We start from the raw sequence: 18,416 nt of genomic DNA, 5'->3' as shown, positions 1-18,416 counted from the left end.
GAAACCAACATAAATACAAACCTTACATTGTAAAGTACTTTGTACATGCACTTTCAAATACATTTGTCCTTTTCTTTATCCTTGGCACACATTTTTCATTGACTCTATTTTTAGGTTATCTGGTGTTTTGAGTTGGCCTAGCTGCAGTTACATTTACAATTATTACAGTTAAAAGAAATACATAGATGATTCAGCTTGGTTTGATTAATGCACATTTTATTTGTGAAAGTCTACAAAACAGTTGGTGAGAAAAAAGTCTTATGCAGGGCCATTCATTTTTAGTTTGGTCATTTTTTTTTACAGTTTTTATTACAGTATATTGTTGCATTGATAATGGATTTGGTTTTAATTGTGACAGGTAGGTAACTAGAAGCACAGTATTGTCAATTAACTAAATAAATCTAACAAAAGCTAATAGCAATGCAAAAGGGCACTATGTAACACACCACACCAGTTTACTTCATGTTTTGCATCAGGTATTGATGTAAGTCTTTCTCATGCCATCAGCATTAACTGCATAGAGTTGGTGCACATCTTTCAACAATCCAGCAAACTGCTCCTCCTGTTATCGGACACACAGTGAAAGTGTTAACTTAGCCATATTGTATGTACAAGCCTGAATTAATGATGCATGTCTAAAAAAATAGACTAAAGTGAAAACCATATAACTTACCAAAACATTCATGCGTTCTACTGCAGCTACAGCAACATTAAGCTTTCTTTCGTCTTCCTCTCTCTCTTCTTCGATGACGCCCAGTCTGCACAAACAGGAAGGAGAAAGAGACTTTACAAATAAACACATTTTGACTTCTTTTAAATAAATTAAAAAAAATTGACTTTTTGTTTACCTGAAAGTTGCGCTTGCTAGCTGTTCTTCACGGATGGCTAACAGATTCCGAAGTTCCTGAACCTCTGCCTGTAGCTGTGTATTCTGATCTTGGGTCATTACTATGAAGTCTTCTAACCGCTTGGCCATCTCCAGCTCACGCTCGGTAACTTGCTCCACGCCCAAACGCAGCTCTCCCAACTCTTGCGCATGCTATGAGACACCAAAACTTTGTCAACATAATGTGGCCTTTTATTACACCATTTCCATCCTTTATTACACAAGTTAATTCTGACAAAACATCAAAGTAGTGGTAAAATATTTTTACTTACATCAGTCTGATTAAACACTGACTTTTTCATTGTAGGTTTTATTCAAAACATATTATTTTGCTTTATGTTACACTCGATGGTCCTGAAATCAGATGCATTTAGCATTTGTAAAATAGACCCACCCTGTCTAATATGCTTGTCTCCTCTTGCTCTTGCCCTATTTTTTGATAGGGCTCGTTGCTGTTGTTTTGTTTGATCCAGTGTACTTTTGCTGCTGAGGGTTTGGGTTTAATGGCCTATGACAAACAGGAAATAAGTATTTAAAAGCACATCATTGGCAAAATATCTAGTAAATTTGAACCAGTCTTAGTTACTCACATTACTAGGTGATGAAATTTCCAAACAGGGATCCTTTTCTTGATTGTAGTCCTGGCACTGCGTTGGTAGCTCTTCTTTGCTTGCCTGCCTCTTTACTGGTTGCCGTTGATGCCGTGATGGTCTGTTGGGGACACTAAAAGCCCGCTGCACCTGCTTCCGCTGACGTTCTTTGCCTTGGTTGAATTTTGAGTCTGTGGGAAGCTGCTGCATGGAGTTTTGTAATGGACTGTACTTGGGGAGATCCTTTGGAGGTAAATATGTAGGCTTTGGTGTTCCATGAATGCTGTTTCCACAAGAATAGAGACACAGGTTAGAGAAAAGTACTTTGAACAAACATTGATTTTAAAGCTTGGTGCAGCTTCTCTTGGAGCCCCCTTGGGGAATTTTGTTTATATAACCTTACCTGCTAACAGGGATCCGTTGAGCTTCCTGGCCAAGGAACTCTGTGATCTGGTTTAGGATTGAAGGCAAGGGATGTAGGTTGTCTATTTGGTCCTACAAAAAAAGATGTAATTTTGCCCATGAGCACACTGTTTAATTAATGAGAATCTCATAGTGCTCAGATGAGCCCTGAAGTTTTATGTTACCTGTTTCATTACAGAGATAATATCGACCAGGAGATTGTGAAGGACTGCTAGACGAAGGGGCAGGTCTACATAGCCATCAAATCGAGCCATGGCAATTTCACTGTCTGGATCAGATACTTTCTGTAAGAATCCTCTCATAGGCTCCCAGTGTTGTTCTAGAAACTCATTCATAAAAAACATGTACTCTTCTTTTTCGCCAAACCTGGTGGATATTGAGATAAAATAGTTGTTGCCAAGAACAAACCTTACAAAACCCTAATACCATTGGGATTTATAATCAATACACAAACATTTTTGTAGACCTGATGTACGTTAACTGAAAGATGGAATGGTAATCAGAAAATGAAGGACTTTAGACCGGACTTACAAGGTGAAGTTTGCAAGGTTTTGAATGACCTTGGCTGTCAGAGTGAGAGTACGAAGGGTGTTTGGCTCTGGATAGGATTGGGTAAGTCCAAAGAGTGATGGACTGAGGATCGCTGGGCATAGGAATCGAAGAAACAGAGATGATGATATGAGACGGTGTCCGATGTCTGTTTGACCTCTGTCCTCACAATCTGATACCCAGCTGGAAAAAATCTCATTCAGCTCCGCAGGGAATGAGCTGTTCATAGAAAGGAAAGAATTAATCATTTAAAAATAATTTCCATTGGAAAACTAAGGACACCCATTAGGAGTTAAGTGGACATAGTATATTTAGTTACTATAATATAGTATATCACAACAATTCGGTCATCTTAGCTGTGTTTTCTAAGAAAATACTTGCTCTTTTTTTCAAATATACTTAGGTTTATCTTACTCTTGCATGTCAGTTATTCTCTTTACAACATCTGCACATGTCTCCTTCAGATGTCTCTGGTTGATTGGTAGATCAGAGGCAGAGCATTTCTGCGGGTCTACTTCACAGTTCTCTCCTCCATTATACAGTCTGGCTATGAAGTCACCTGTGGATAAAGAGGGTTAAACAGGAGGTAAGACGTAAATAAGATGACACAAGCAGTTTTAGAACAAGGGATGGAGTAATATTCCTTACCAAGTGTGTCAATGAGATACTTCTGGCCCACCAATTTCATATATTCGTCAATAGCCTTTGTGGCCAGTGTATTCTCTCTGAAAATCAAAGCCTCATTTTCTCCCAAGCGCTGAACTTCTGCACTACCCAGATCAATCAAGAACTCCTGCACAACCAAAAACTATTCAGAAATCCGAAGAGCTTATTACTTTTCCAACAGTTACTGCTGTTGCCACTCACCTTAGCTTTCCCAATGCTCTGGAGAACATGAACAAGTGCTCCTGCAAGTTCTTCTTTCTCCCGTACATTGAGAAGGGGTTCCAGGCTGCTGCACATGTCCACATAATTCACTGTGATATACTCTGCAAATTCCTTGTACCTCTCAATAGGCAGAATTTTCAGGATCTTGAATTTGGACTTGACTCGAAGTGAAGCTTGTGGACCAACTTGGTCCTTTGCTGAACTTGTCCCTGGGGGCTTGTAGGGAACGATGGGATACCACTTCTCCTGATAAGCCCGTCCTTTTATTTCTGCCAGATTCAGAGCCACACTTCCAAAAGGATGCAGAGTAGAGTCATCCTTGGAGTGGCGCTTCTTTTTAGGGTCTTCGTCTCTAAAGAGGTGCAGGGTGATCTGGCTGACAGGGGGCAAATTGTCAAGTTCAAAAAATTCACCCCAGAATAGCTGGCAACCTCCTGAACCACCACCACCATGGCCTGTGCCAGCTGCTCCAGATCCTCCATCAACTGCTTGGCTGGAGCGTTGGACGGACTTCCCCACGGCCCGGCTACTGGTACGAGCAAACAAGGTACCATCAAGGTGGACCTCACAATAATATCGCTTCTTTGGGGGAAGGTCTTTTGCTTCATTAACCCAAAGGCTCAGTGAGTACTCAGTGCGCTCACAGTTGTCCTGAAGGTAGATAGTATAAAACATTATCATTATTTGTAACAAGTTCACAGTTAAATATTTTGGTCGACCTTAAGTTGAGGAATATTCAGCACCTTATTTGGATGAGCGGCACGACGCAAGTCTTCAATCCAGCGGTCTCTTTCTGCAGCTGAACTGCAGCCAAAGCAGTGGTTATTCTCTGAGTTGATGACCTTTTATGAGTCAGATAATGAAATGGACAGAAAATAAAAGATTGGTTTGGATTATGGATTGACATGAAAATCTGAAAATGTAAACATAGTTTGTACTTTAATATGCAACAGTAAGGTCTACCTGAAAACAGTACTTCTCCCCTAGAATTGAGCTGTGGACTGGCCTGATGACAGTAGTCTGGTCTGTGCTAAGATCCAGGCTTTTGGCCGCACTGACTGGAATGGATAAAGATTCTCTTGAACCAAACCTTGATAGAAAGTGTGAAAGATTAGTAAATGGCATATCATATAAAACCATCAGATGATAAGATTGTTCCAATTGACATTAATCGGTACTACAGAGTCAGATCAGTCTTTTTCTATATTATAAAAATGCTCCTCCACCTTGCAGCAACACTTAGTCCTGCAGTATTGAGCTGTGTGCTGCTTTTCCGTTTATCATCACCCTGCAAGCGTCGCTTGATTAAATTCTATCATGAGAACGAGAGAAAAGAATTGTCATGGGAAAATACAGATATTTTTTACATGCATTTTGTTCAGGAACAGTTTCTTAGAAATACTAATTTATACTTACTTTGACACCACCATCTTGCCCTTTTATTTTGGTACCACTCTGGGGGACCACAGGATCTGGATTTAGCTCTAAGGAGAGAATGAGAACAGTTTCTATATTAGATGATCACTTTGATGACACAGTATTCCTGTTTTGTCTGTAGTAATCCCTTTCTTTTTTGAAACATGTTACATACTGCAATAATTGATTATTAGAGCTTAAATGATCAAATCTATGTGTGCATGTATATCTTTCTGTTTATTTCATTCTGGTGGGATAAAATACAGCAGAAAAACAAATAATCTCAATGCAATCGCAGATTCTGAAACCAAGGCAGGAAGCATAGTCATTTCCTTCCTTCTATGTGCATAAAATCAATAATTTTCCAGTTTAACAGAAAATGTAACTGCATTACTGCAGTTGAATTCTGTCTATACAGAACAGAACCAAAATCTAGGGGCTTATTTAATTTTGTATGTCAAAAATGAGCTTTTACTTGATCATCCCATCCGTGTGCCTTTATGAAAGCTGGAGAGCAGACAAGCAGTACTATGCAAAGCATGTGGTCCCAATTTTTGGACTTTCATGATTATAGGGGTCAGACTTAGGGGTGCTTAAATAAATCAAGATTACAAAAGCAGCAGCTGTAAAAATGAGTCATATTTGCTTGGCAGCCTGTTAACGTTTTGCTTCTGATGAAGTCAGACACTTTGCACTTTGCCATGAATTTGAAAGTATATGAAGCCACTAACTTGCAAAGAATGCAAAAGTGCAACATTAAAAATGGCATTGTCTTCAAATGTATCAGCAACCACTGCAAATAGAAATTAAGCTAGCATTTATTGCAAATCTCCCAAGGCCAATTGTGATGCATGTCCTGTTATTAAAAGCGCAAAACATAAAAAAAAGTTATGGTTTGATTAAACTTATTTCAACATATTTCCCACGTATAGTATTTGTAGTTGCTGAATCCCACATATCCCAGACATTGGGAAAAAACAGTAGGATGCCTTCAACACTGGTCCATTGTCCATAATGGTAAGGTCAACATGCTTATTTTAGGAGTCTTTACATTGTATGCCATCTCTGAAGCCAAGAGAATACAAGACTTTTAGAAAACTTGACCTAATATGCTTCTAAAGGTTAATCCACAAAGCTCAGACAAACACCAATAAACAATTTGGCCATTGGATTTATAATTTTATATATAAAAAAAATAAAAATACTGTCATGTTTACACTGCCCGAATAGACACTGACAAACTGAACACGTTCCCTCTGGTAAAAACAAAACATTGTTGCCAACAGTTGTAACACACTGATGGCATTTGTCTGTGTGGAGTAAATTGACCTCAAACTTTCCATCACAATGTACATACTTACAAACTTCAGAAGGTTGATATCTTATATGATCTTTAAATTACCAAATCAAAAAGTGATTTTATATATATATATATATATATAAATGTATAAATATGGAAGCACAGAAATTGGTAAGCAACTCAGCCAACAGATAAGCGCCAGCAAATGACATCGTATTTGAAAGCACTACTTGTAATATATCTTTGTGCTTTGCTAAACAACTGAATTAGCTGAAAGTTAAGATCAATGTAAACTCAGTTAACTGGATTCTGCCATCTCCTTAGACTTATTTTAATGCTGATTAAATTTAACATACATTAAACTCTCCAGCAAAGTTATTTGACTGAATTATCGAAGTAGGCAAAATTAAAATAATTTTGCTTACCTAGTGCCCCTCCACATACAATCCAACGCCTGAAACCCATGTTTTGGAGTAGCTCAGGATATTTTTCTCACAAATCACAAATGCCCTTTTCTAAGTTTTTTTACTTTTAACATAAGGGTGCCACATTCTTGTTTTGAGTGAATAAGACAGCACACCCCTTCAGTCGTCCTCTAGTATGGAACACCCAGTTATGATGGTATCTTCAGACACTCAAAGGAAGCAATTTTACAAGCACACGCACACATAACCACGTCAGCCATTTCCTCTGTGAGTATTTATCTAGCTTCACTTTAGTTAATGACAGTTTGTCATTGGCTAGATAGAGACAGATGGTATCTCTCATCTCCTGAAGTCATCTCCGGTTTTTAAATAGTCAGGACACAGCGAGCTCAGCGAGTCACTTCATTCAAGTGTACTGCAATCCCCCTAGTGATCTTCACAAGAACATTTTCATATTTGTTCTTATGAGGCCAGTTAGTCAACAATAAAAGTGGATCAGAAAGTTCGGTTGCACTTTATTTTACAGTACGTGTACTAACATGTACTTATAGTGTACTTACAGTGTATTTATCTAAGAAAGTTCTGTTAATACAAGATAACTACAATGGGGTAGGGTTAGGTTTAGGGTTAGTACCTAGTTATTACATAGTTATTGTAATTACTATAATAAGTACATAGTATGCGCATGAGGAACAGGACTGTAAAATAAAGTGCTACTGAAAGTTCTGAGCAAAGCTCTCGTGTCATTTTTTTGCAGATATTACTTGGTTACACATTTCTGACTTCTATGTAAATGCAACTCTGTGATACTGACCAGTGTTACTTCCACTGATGTTCTGGAGACTGAGGCTGGAGAGACAACTGCTGGCCCGGTTCCGTACCCTCATCAAAGGCTAAAATGAATTCAAAACATAATGATATATTGGCAGCATAAGCATAAAATCAAATAGCATTTCCAAACTAAATGCACTGATGCTTCAAAGTCAATTTAATGGTATACATCTAATACCTTACTCTGCTATAAGTATAATGTCACATCTGTTGGCATTGTTGAATGTGCATGTTGTTCATTACCTCCTCCTCACGTGGGATAAGGATCTGTCCATCTTGAAGAAAGCAGTTACTAATGTCCCAAACAGGAACGTCTTGTTGAGGGGCCCAGGAGAAGCGAACAGGCTCTTGGACCAGGGTCTCAGGATCACACTTTTCTTTGCGTTTTCATAAAATGTAAAAGAGTGTACATGCACAGGTTTAATTTAAATAGCTTAGAAGCTTCAAAGACAAAATATACTTCATGCAAGAATTAATTTAGAGCTTAATTAGTTAGCAGTCCTATCATCCTATCAACATCCAATTACATGTTTAGGTCATTTGGGTACAAAAGAAAAAAAAAGATTTCTGTGGATTCTTTACTTTGTTTATTGTTCAATGTCGTACATCCTGTTGTTGTACCCTCATTCTTTAGCGCCATTTAGTGGCATGTGCATGTACAATCTTTATAAGGTTAGAAAGCAAGTCTACACTCTCCAACAGTAGAGATCTTTCTAAATGTTAAACAAAACACAAGTTGAAATCATTATGAGGGTTCCTCATAATGATTTCAACTTGTGTTTTGTCTAACATTTAGCATTGAATATAAAGCGCTTACCATGCTCTGCAATGGCAGCACTCTGCAGACGTTGTCTCTTGAATTTCTGTGAAACCGTTTGCAGGTACTTCCTTATTTTACCCCTCTGCGTTGTGTCCTGGACAGTGGACCCAGATGCCTGTGTGCTGGAGGACCCAGATGCAGAAGAGGAGGACAGGACCGAAGATAGAAGGGACCCTGGTGGCTCTGAAAGAGCTCTGCGGAAAGGGTTTTTTCTTGAAGTTACTGGCTTGTCCGGTTTGGATGGGCTTTCGCTCCCTCGAGGTGCAGTCGAGCATTTTTCCCCCGCATCTTCACTCAGAGCTTTGCGCCAATTCTGCATTTTATTCCATTTGTTTGAAGCCCCTTTCTCAAGCCTCTCAATAGTCCCCTGTGCCGCCGTCTCAGGCTTGGCCCCTGTGTGCCACTTGTATGTGTTGAGTAGCTTGCCATCCTCTGGTTGCTGTGGGTCTTGGTCAACCGGACTGTTCTGCTCAGGAGACAGATCCATGTCTTCCTCAATCTGTGGTGCTGATTGCTCAGCACTCGGATCTTTGTTTGTACCCATCTTGATTCCTACTCCGTGACCCAAATTAGCACGTTTTCTGGGTGCAGGATGTTTCGATGCAATGCAAAGTTTGTACTTTCTTGCAGTATCTCAAAGAGTATAGATTCCTCAACACTTACTAGTTCTAGAGGTCTTTAAATGTCTTGTATTTTCAATTTCGAGTGCTTCGGATCTCATCCTCTGCTCACTTCACCTATTGGCTCGTTTCAAATGATGCAACCTTTGTGGTCCTCGGCGCTTGTAGGTATGAGGCTTTTTTTCTGTGCGTACTTATCGTCCAGTATTCAGGAAGCCAGTCAGTTTGAGGGTGGGGAAATCAGGTTAGGTTTACAGGTTGATGGAAGACTGAGACTGCCCCAACTAGAGCAAAATTATAGTGCTATGTTCTTTACCTTATTCCTATTTATGGTAAATCTAGAGAGCATGATATTTAATTTGGTCATGTTTTGTTCTCAAACATTACATTTGAGTTTGAATGAACTGGTATGGTTGTGACTGGAAAAATTCTTATGATCATTGTAGCATAACATGATGAAGATTAGATTTTTGTTGTTGTTTTTTTAAATATGATCAGAGTTGACAGTTTAACCTAAATAACTGCTTGTTTTGTTCAGTGACGGTTAAATTTCCTGTCAAAACAGCAGCACTTCCTGTCTCACTCTGGGGCCTTCTGTGAAAACCACTTCCTGTCGTGGTAAAGACTAAAGTAATCTTTCCTTCAAACTGTCACACACAAAACTCAACATGTAGGATTAGAGATCACCTTGTTTATTTTTTCACACGTAATTCTCACTTACATTCGGTACAGTAACATTTCAAGGTTTCATACAGACTTCCAACCAATGTACTGAGTAATGCTAATGGCCTTTTTATGCTAATAACATTTAAATGCCAACCTTCTAACATCTAAATTATATTTAAAACTAAATGTGTATTTAAAATTAAAAATACTTTTCATACTAATTAGTGGGTTTCATTGTTGTGGCTTCAGTCATGTCATGTCAGTGACAGTAGATGTCCTCGTTGTTACTTAAAAGGATCCGTTTCCTGTGAACAACATGTTACAGTCACAGATTAATGTGTTGGTTTGGATGACAGGATTAAACGTTCACATTTCTAAGTTTAGCATCCTACATACTTTGTAGTGTTCCCAGGTTGTTATCTCAGAATACAGAGACTCCCCCGGACATTTTGTGCCTGCTACCACTTGTCTATGACCCAGAATGGTAAAATTCTCCTTCAGAAATCCTTTGCTCACTCCGCAATTGACCAGATGATGGTGCACTAGCTCCATGTCATGTTGGGCAGGTAAATGAGCAGTGTAGTCCCCGATGAAAGCAACACCATACCCAACAGTATTGCGTCCTTTAGTATGAGCCCCTACAGACTTCCAACCTCGTCCTTCGTAGATGTAGCCATCAGACCCAACAACAAAGCTTTGAGAGACAGTCAGAATAATTTACAAATGATACTGACTGTGATCTTTTGCATGCAATCTACTCAAAGAAAAAATACAAATTTGGAAAAATATGGTTGCATGGGCCTATGCTCTGATCAGTTTGCAGAAAAACCACAAAGTAGGTCAGTTAAACTTTTTAACATTTGACATTTTTATGTATGTAAACATTATAGCTGTTCTAGAAACAGCTACTGGTTTCTATGGCAGGAACATAACTTAAATGTAATCTCATAAGGGACTGTTTCAAAATGCTCTACATAAGCAGCAGCTTTGTCTTCATGCTAAAAATGCTCCTCACTTGAAGAACTGGAGAGGATTGACACAATTGATTCCTATGGAGTTTGGAATTAGCATGTTGCTATGCTAACCATTATACACACAGAATTAGGCAAAATATTACTTAGTGCACACAAATGTTGTATAAAATAAAATAAAAATTATTTAGCTATTACCATTATAGACTGAATTATAATATTACATCAGCTGCTATTTTATGTTTATTTTCCCCCTGAGAAAATCTGAGTATACATACTTCCCTACAATATAGTGGTATTAAATAGTATGTAAAAGAGCAGCATGTCAATTTACAGTATTTATAAAACATTAAGCAAAACGTTCTTGGATGAAGTGCACATCCTATTGAAATTTTACTATCGCATGGGAGAGAATTTGTACTGTAAATAGCAGTTAGGCAAAAAAACTGATGCTGATAGGTCAATATGACAAACATAGTACATAGATATTACAATCATGGCAAATTTAAATTAAACATATTGTTTTAATGGTTGTAAAATAATGTGGTTTTCTGGATGCAACAAAAGAGTGAAACACAGAATGCAGTATTAGTGCAATATGTACTACACAGTATGGACAGTATCCTGCCTACTAGTTTAAATGTAGTATGTGATTTCTTTGTATACTCTGATTTTGAAAATACATTATTATGGTTAAAACATAATTTCTCAATATTTAGAAATGTTTATTTAGTTTTATAATTTTTTAAAAATAAGTTATTTCATTGCGATTCATTCTGGGACTGCTTTCTCCATTAAGAACACCTACCGGATGGAACAGCTTTCACACTGGGGTGCTCTCAATATGTCTAAATGTTTATTTAGTTGTGTAAACATTTTTTTCAAATGAAGTAACTTAATTGCAATGCATTCTGGGACACCTATTGTTTGGAATAGCTTTCAGACCACAATGCCCACCTTTGTAGGCAGCAAACTATAGGTCTATGGACAGAAAGTATATTTGTGACCGAATCATGCTGGAGCACATGTTACCTGTAACCGATGTCGTACCAGCCCCGCTGCTTTTGGTGGAAATGTTGCATTGCCTTCATATTTTTGGAACACATCTGCAGGTTTAGACAGGGTTTGCTGGGAATCGCTGTGTGGTGAATATATAGAAATGGCAGGGGTGGAGACAGAGGGTCGAGAGGAACCAGGGGTGGTGCTGCTCCCCACATACATCTTGGAATGATGGCAGGACATTCTTGAAGGTAAGCACGGAGATTTTTGGTTTAACACCAGCGTTTGAACAACAAGTTTTATTTGACCAACTGGAGGTACCTTCACTTACCCACATAACGTAGCATAAACTCTTTAATTCCATTTTCTATAAGACTCTCAACAATGATGTCTCCTTTTTGTTGATGCATATGTAGCGCATCTGCTACTTTCTCTTGAAGCAGTGATAAATGTGTGATATTTTTAAAATTCTGTCTCCGATAGCGACCTCTCAGATGATTACTCAAATCATAATCCAACTCTTCCATAGTCCCTAAGTAGTAGCTCCTTAGTAGTGTGCTTAAATTGACTTTGGAGCAGTTAACAACAGAAAGATGTTTCCCAAGTACGGCTCCATCCATTCCACCATGAACCAGAGCATCGGTGGCCAAGGACGGCACGCCTGAAAGAGTATAAACCATGGGAGCAGATACACTGTCCCAACAACCATCCGGGCCAAGTGGCTCAGGTGGAGTTGCATTCCCAAACTGCAGAAAGGACATGCCTAAGTACTTGGCAAGTGGGAGTAAGTAGAAACCATGAGGCTGGTTACGGTCTTCGTTAGCCTGTAGCCCATATTCAAGACCTAAAAGGAGAGGAGCAAGGGCAACCGTCATGCCATCAGGAGTCAAAACAACTCCCCTCTCATCATGATCCCTTGTTATGAAATGATGAGTGACTTCGTCCAGGAAATTGGAGAGTTTGTGGTTTACATTCATCTGCCCTATGATAAAACTGTTGTTTACATAGTGAATATCACCTTGATTGTCAGATGACCCCACAAAGTCATGCGTGAGACTTTCACTTTGGTCTGCAATTTTGCGTAGACTTGTCACTAAAGCCAGTGAACTTAGTCCTGGGTTTGAATCTTCTAAGTGTGTAACAGCAGTTACGAAGTGCTCCATGTTCCTCAGATGAACTGCTGTAACTAAAATATATAAAATTACTTAAGACACAATAATTTTGCATGTGCAATTATAATCAAGCTAAAGAGGGGTTGGGGGGTGATCGAAGCATGGTCTTAAACCCTTTGAAGACTGTACATGTGACAAAAGCATGTGTGACACAAATTTAATTATTAAATATTGCATGTCTCTGCTGTCTTTTGAAATATCCACATATCACTAAGGTTGAGATGGTAGTCCAATTAAACTGTACGCATACTGGATGAAGCCAAGCTGCGATAACAGTACGGTTTAGGGTTACAGGCAAGTTATTATGCATAATTTATTGTTATTGTAATAGTAAGTACAAGTAAGAGAGTACAACTTAAAATAAAGTGTTACCAACATTTATGGTGTACGTACCTGAGCTCTCAATGACTATACATATCCCAGACATGGTAAAAATCCACAGTGCTCCTGGTGTCATTATCAGTACTAAAAGCTACGTCTTGGTCCTAGGTGCTTGATTTGAATACAGTGTAAGAGTTTTTGTACATATGGTGAAACACTGAAGGCAGGACACTTCAAATTCTGCAATATAATGTTAGCCAGGTGGCGTATTCCATCGTGAAAAACATGTTTTTGTGTTGCTTCAGTGGGATTGCATGTTTGAGGTTGTACTAGTATGTATGTTTGTACTCCGTTGTGAGTAAAGGTCTTCACCATAATCTGAATTGAACTACAAATATTGATTTTTTGATGGCAGTGACTGACAGATCTGCTGTTCTGTTTGTTATGGAAGGAAGAGTTACTGGAAATAAAGGAGGTAAAGGTCATGGCTAGATACTGCAAAGAAGTTAGTTGTTGCACATGTGCCTGCAGTTACCTAATGACTATAGCCATCTTTATTTAGTAACTTTTTGTAGCTGGATTTCTTGATTAGAAGAAATTGTTCCCTCTTGCGGCCAAAAGAAGCAAAAGCATTGAAATTTAAAGTAGCAGCAAATTTTTAGATGAAAAGGCTAAAGCTGTTACTGGAAAACTTGCTTACTACTTACTGAATACTGTTCAGTATGTACTGTATAGGGCATACTATTTTTATTTTTTTTTATAGTAAGAGAAACAGTGGACATTATTCAAAAAATGTTAAACAGTTGTACTCTGTTATATGCATTTCGGTATTAAGTATTGTAACTTATTTTAGTGAGTTTTATTTATTAGGTTACTTGAGGCTTTATTGTGTGCTTTAAGGTTAAATATCTTACCAAACAAATAATTCTAGTTTGCATTTTGACATGTAAAAAGGATTCAAAGACAAACATTTCTTTTTTTTCAGAATTTATTTCATGTGTATGTGGTTTTACAAATGAATAGATACAAGTAGATAAAGTGACTTGTCATTACCAACATCCTGTAAATTGTGCCAAGTGAAATAAATTGAAAAATAAAATTTTATATATGTATTTATATAGTTTCAAATTTCTTTTACAGGCATTTTCTGTCAATAGACATCTATTTGACAGAATGGATTTTAATTGCTTTCATTGTGTCCATTTCAAATATTGAAGTATTTGCAGAAGAATAAAATTAAATCCATAATTTGATGTCTTGATATAATACTTTTTGCAAACATTCAGAGGGAACACAAAATACAACAGAAATAACACAGTTTTCAAGGTACCTGACTGTATGATAAGGAAGTGAAGTTTTGCAAAAAAACATCTGAAAAAACAGTGTCATTCAGAATTGCAACATGAATTTGATAAAAAAAATGTCTGAGCTGTGCTGTATGCATTGCAGATATATAGTCTTGAAAAATAAATGAGAAAGTGCAGTATATTGAGGAACAGTTATGCAGTACAAAACAGCCATTTTACTGCAGTTGAGACACATATCACAACACAGATGCTCTTTTATACCCAAGACCTGAGCGAGGGAAAATACTAGGTCTTAGGACCACCAGGTTTCCATTAAAATCATTAAAGAACCTAAAAAATGAATTCCAAGGCTGGTGTTGCTTTATTGGAATATGAGCAGATCTGCAGCCGCAACAGAAAAATTGAGGCTTGTGGTAAATGAAAAAACAATATTCAAAATTCAATAGCCTGGTCAAACAGAAGTGCATTGTTGCAGTCAAACGAAACAGAATTATAATCTAAATAATGACCATTGTAACAGAAAATTGTGTTTTTTGATTTAAAAAAAAGTTATTTTAAAAGATAAGAATGTTTGAGCAATATTGTAAGAGGCATCATCTATTCACTAGATTTGGTTCCATTGTGGTCGCCCTGCATGTCCGCATCATCCTCTGCAGCATCTGAGCTGTCAATCATTCCCCGTCTGCTACCACCTGTGCGCCTCGGTGTACTGCTGAAGGATGATGGATCGTTGCCTCGCCTGAAATGTTACAACAAATCTTAGCGTAAAATCACATAGACTGCAGGTCGCTTGGTATCTGGTATATTTGTGTTAGCTTTTAAATAGCATGTTTTTGAAACCGTTTGAAACACTTTTTAATCCCAAACTGTTAACAAAGCCAAGGAAGAAGTTAATTAGTGATCTACCAATCAGCAACTGGATGGAATACAAATGGATTTTATGGAAGACCCAGGTTTTTAAAAAATGCTGCTTTCTTAAAATTATAGTATGATACTGAATAATAGCATCACACAGGGTTTGATCTAAAGAATGTTAAGAATTTCAGTTCATATGTGATAAAACTACAGTAATGTGTCTGCTTTGGTTTAATTGATGAATGATTGGTGTGGAGTACTTGCAGTACAAATGTGCACCTGAAACACACAGAGATAAATCACTTCACCAGGGTCCTAATAAATACTTCACCAGAATACAGCCATAATCATCTTTTACAGTGGAAAGTGGTATTAGATTTATAAGGGGTTAAAGGTAGCGTTAAAACCTCATTCGTAAACAGGCTAAATGAGGTTGGTTCAGAAAACAAAACCATGCTTTGAGAGCGAAGAGGGAAATATGGTCAAATAAATGCTAGTCTGTGTTCAGTTGATCTTCAGTGGAGGGATGGAAATCTCTTGAGGTTTTTTTTTTTTTTTTATGTTGTCATAATTTGTGTTTTGAAGATGTACAAAAGCATAAGGGGTTTGGAATGATGTGGGTGAGTAAATGATGACTTATCATACCTTATGTGCATACTCTGCAAAACCTAAGTATAAGTAATAAACCATATTTCACTCTCGCAGGCAGGAAATCTATTTGTGGCAAGTAAAAGGAAAGATTTGTGAGGAGTACATCTTCTGTGTCAACTTTTGACCACAGAGGTACCTGCATAGTCACTGTGTGGGTTCAGGATTGCCTCTGCAACATAGACAGAGATAGACAATCTTCGGTTTGCAGTTTATAAAAGGAAGGGATTTGGGCTTTGATACAAGTGCTGAGAATTAGCTATAAAGCTTCGTCTTAAAGAGTAGTTACTGCCCAAAGATTTCAGTACATTTTGGGGTGCCGAGCCACGTCTTAGGAGTGTTATGCATACCTGAGTTTGCTCTTGAGGGAAGTGACCTCACGGCTCATGGTATCATTGGCTTCTGTGGCCTCATCCAGCTCTCTCTGAAGCTTTCTACGGGCTGCGGTGATTCGCTGGGACTCTTCCTCGCTCTCTTCCAACTGCCTCTTCAGCTGTTTAACACGAGCATTCGCCTTATCCGCCTGTGAAAGAGAAACACTTCTTAGACCAAGTGCTCAATACATTTTAGTATAGTGAATTATAAGATCATTTTTCTTTTTTGTAGGAATAGCTGCTCTATGGCTAACCTGGTCTTTATATTGTTCTGCTTGTTTTCGTTCATCTTCCACTTGGAGCATCAAATCCTTGAGTTTCTTATCCTTCTGGCGAACTGCCTTTGCCGTGTTCTGCTTGTCTCTGCATTAGAGAGAAACATCAGTTACAAACAAACAGCAGAAATCAAGACATACAGTCTGTGACATAATCACGTTCGAAAAAGTTCTGACTTTTTTGACCACCATGAGATCTACATAAACTATGCTTCAAAAATTGGAGGTTGGTGGGTTAAAAAAAAAAAGGTTTTGAAACAAGTCTCTGCTCACCAAGGCTGCATTTATCTGATAAAACATTATTGCGAAATTTTATTACAATAAAATATAAAATTATAAAACAACTGAATTTCTATTTTTATTTGACAAATCAGAATATATATATACAGTTTTGTTCAAAATAATAGCAGTACAATGTGACTAACCAGAATAATCAAGGTTTTTAGTATATTTTTTATTGCTACGTGGCAAACAAGTTACCAGTAGGTTCAGTAGATTGTCAGAAAACAAACAAGACCCAGCATTCATGATATGCACGTTCTTAAGGCTGTGCAATTGGGCAATTAGTTGAAAGGGGTGTGTTCAAAAAATAGCAGTGTCTACCTTTGACTGTACAAACTCAAAACTATTTTGTACAAACATTTTTTTTTCTGGGATTTAGCAATCCTGTGAATCACTAAACTAATATTTAGTTGTATGACCACAGTTTTTTAAAACTGCTTGACATCTGTGTGGCATGGAGTCAACCAACTTGTGGCACCTCTCAGCTGTTATTCCACTCCATGATTCTTTAACAACATTCCACAATTCATTCACATTTCTTGGTTTTGCTTCAGAAACAGCATTTTTGATATCACCCCACAAGTTCTCAATTGGATTAAGGTCTGGAGATTGGTCTGGCCACTCCATAACATTAATTTTGTTGGTTTGGAACCAAGACTTTGCCCGTTTACTAGTGTGTTTTGGGTCATTGTCTTGTTGAAACAACCATTTCAAGGGCATGTCCTCTTCAGCATAGGGCAACATGACCTCTTCAAGTATTTTAACATATGCAAACTGATCCATGATCGCTGGTATGCGATAAATAGGCCCAACACCATAGTAGGAGAAACATGCCCATATCATGATGCTTGCACCTCCATGCTTCACTGTCTTCACTGTGTACTGTGGCTTGAATTCAGAGTTTGGGGGTCGTCTCACAAACTGCCTGTGGCCCTTGGACCCAAAAAGAACAATTTTACTCTCATCAGTCCACAAAATGTTCCTCCATTTCTCTTTAGGCCAGTTGATGTGTTCTTTGGCAAATTGTAACCTCTTCTGCACATGCCTTTTTTTTAACAGAGGGACTTTGCGGGGGATTCTTGAAAATAGATTAGCTTCACACAGACGTCTTCTAACTGTCACAGTACTTACAGGTAACTCCAGACTGTCTTTGATCATCCTGGAGGTGATCATTGGCTGAGCCTTTGCCATTCTGGTTATTCTTCTATCCATTTTGATGGTTGTCTTCCGTTTTCTTCCACGTCTCTCTGGTTTTGCTCTCCATTTTAAGGCATTGGAGATCATTTTAGCTGAACAGCCTATCATTTTTTGCACCTCTTTATAGGTTTTCCCCTCTCTAATCAACTTTTTAATCAAAGTACGCTGTTCTTCTGAACAATGTCTTGAACGACCCATTTTCCTCAGCTTTCAAATGCATGTTCAACAAGTGTTGGCTTCATCCTTAAATAGGGGCCACCTGATTCACACCTGTTTCTTCACAAAATTGATGACCTCAGTGATTGAATGCCACACTGCTATTTTTTTGAACACATCCCTTTCAACTAATTCAACTAATTGCCCAATTGCACAGCCTTAAGAGCGTGCATATCATGAATGCTGGGTTTCATTTGTTTTCTGAGAATCTACTGAACCTACTGGTAACTTGTTTGCCACGTAGCAATAAAAAAATATACGAAAAACCTTGATTATTCTGGTTAGTCACATTGTACTGCTATTATTTTGAACAATACTGTATATGTATACATGTATATATATATTTCATATATTTATTTATTTTCTTTATAGCTTTATAGAAACT

The 18,416-nt window shown here is 37.9% G+C and overlaps 3 protein-coding genes across 7 annotated transcripts in view; all 3 read right to left on the bottom strand.

The window, feature by feature from the left end:
• Window positions 1-199: 199 nt before the first annotated feature.
• rasal3 (RAS protein activator like 3) lies at window positions 200-8,915 on the bottom strand. 2 transcript variants are annotated; one of them, XM_052559698.1, is made up of 18 exons: window positions 8,126-8,915; window positions 7,552-7,685; window positions 7,292-7,370; window positions 4,753-4,820; window positions 4,563-4,648; window positions 4,300-4,426; window positions 4,080-4,178; window positions 3,316-3,987; window positions 3,097-3,241; window positions 2,863-3,007; window positions 2,431-2,667; window positions 2,064-2,265; window positions 1,880-1,971; window positions 1,477-1,759; window positions 1,281-1,394; window positions 849-1,039; window positions 674-758; window positions 200-562 (listed from the first exon to the last, which is right to left on the bottom strand). In XM_052559698.1, the coding sequence occupies exons 1-18, from the start codon at window positions 8,670-8,672 to the stop codon at window positions 473-475; spliced, it is 3,396 nt and encodes a 1,131-aa protein (XP_052415658.1). In that variant the 5' UTR covers window positions 8,673-8,915; the 3' UTR covers window positions 200-472. The 2 variants fall into 2 exon arrangements, with proteins under 2 accessions (XP_052415658.1, XP_052415659.1); XM_052559699.1 differs by lacking the exons at window positions 7,292-7,370; window positions 7,552-7,685; window positions 8,126-8,915 and adding an exon at window positions 6,478-6,741.
• A 139-nt stretch (window positions 8,916-9,054) lies between these two features.
• On the bottom strand, window positions 9,055-13,437 carry LOC127960121 (N-acetylmuramoyl-L-alanine amidase-like). The gene is made up of 5 exons (XM_052559700.1): window positions 12,950-13,437; window positions 11,716-12,570; window positions 11,418-11,628; window positions 9,811-10,108; window positions 9,055-9,719 (listed from the first exon to the last, which is right to left on the bottom strand). The coding sequence occupies exons 1-5, from the start codon at window positions 13,011-13,013 to the stop codon at window positions 9,699-9,701; spliced, it is 1,449 nt and encodes a 482-aa protein (XP_052415660.1). The 5' UTR covers window positions 13,014-13,437; the 3' UTR covers window positions 9,055-9,698.
• Window positions 13,438-13,847: 410 nt separating this feature from the next.
• The window catches only part of myh11a (myosin, heavy chain 11a, smooth muscle), a 29,595-nt gene continuing 25,026 nt past the window's right edge, over window positions 13,848-18,416 (bottom strand). For 3 of the 4 annotated variants that reach the window (XM_052559694.1, XM_052559695.1, XM_052559696.1), the window contains 3 exons: window positions 16,316-16,424; window positions 16,038-16,210; window positions 13,848-14,923 (listed from right to left, as the gene is read on the bottom strand). In XM_052559694.1, coding sequence (XP_052415654.1) covers window positions 14,782-14,923; window positions 16,038-16,210; window positions 16,316-16,424 — 424 coding nt within the window. In that variant the 3' untranslated portion in view covers window positions 13,848-14,781. Of the gene's footprint in view, window positions 14,924-15,826; window positions 15,860-16,037; window positions 16,211-16,315; window positions 16,425-18,416 lie in introns of all 4 variants that reach the window. The other variant, XM_052559697.1, reaches the window with a different exon arrangement.

The sequence above is a fragment of the Carassius gibelio genome, chromosome B6 (genome assembly GCF_023724105.1).
Source record: "Carassius gibelio isolate Cgi1373 ecotype wild population from Czech Republic chromosome B6, carGib1.2-hapl.c, whole genome shotgun sequence".
Taxonomy (NCBI): Eukaryota; Metazoa; Chordata; class Actinopteri; order Cypriniformes; family Cyprinidae; genus Carassius; species Carassius gibelio.
Note: the sequence above shows the minus strand (reverse complement) of the source record. Positions and strands in the feature narration are given on the sequence as shown.

What these genes read in the sequence shown, in the direction of transcription:
- rasal3 (XM_052559698.1), bottom strand. Translation starts at nt 8,672, where the DNA reads ATGGGTACAAACAAAGATCCGAGTGCTGAGCAATCAGCACCACAGATT. An exon ending in TGCTGCCATTGCAGAGCATG is followed by an intron (nt 7,686 to 8,125) that starts GTAAGCGCTTTA and finishes GAAAACGCAAAG; the next exon opens with AAAAGTGTGATCCTGAGACC. An exon ending in AGAATAACTGACATGCAAGA is followed by an intron (nt 2,668 to 2,862) that starts GTAAGATAAACC and finishes TTCTATGAACAG; the next exon opens with CTCATTCCCTGCGGAGCTGA.
- LOC127960121 (XM_052559700.1), bottom strand. Translation starts at nt 13,013, where the DNA reads ATGACACCAGGAGCACTGTGGATTTTTACCATGTCTGGGATATGTATA. An exon ending in GTTTATGCTACGTTATGTGG is followed by an intron (nt 11,629 to 11,715) that starts GTAAGTGAAGGT and finishes CTTACCTTCAAG; the next exon opens with AATGTCCTGCCATCATTCCA. An exon ending in CAACCTGGGAACACTACAAA is followed by an intron (nt 9,720 to 9,810) that starts GTATGTAGGATG and finishes TGTTGTTCACAG; the next exon opens with GAAACGGATCCTTTTAAGTA.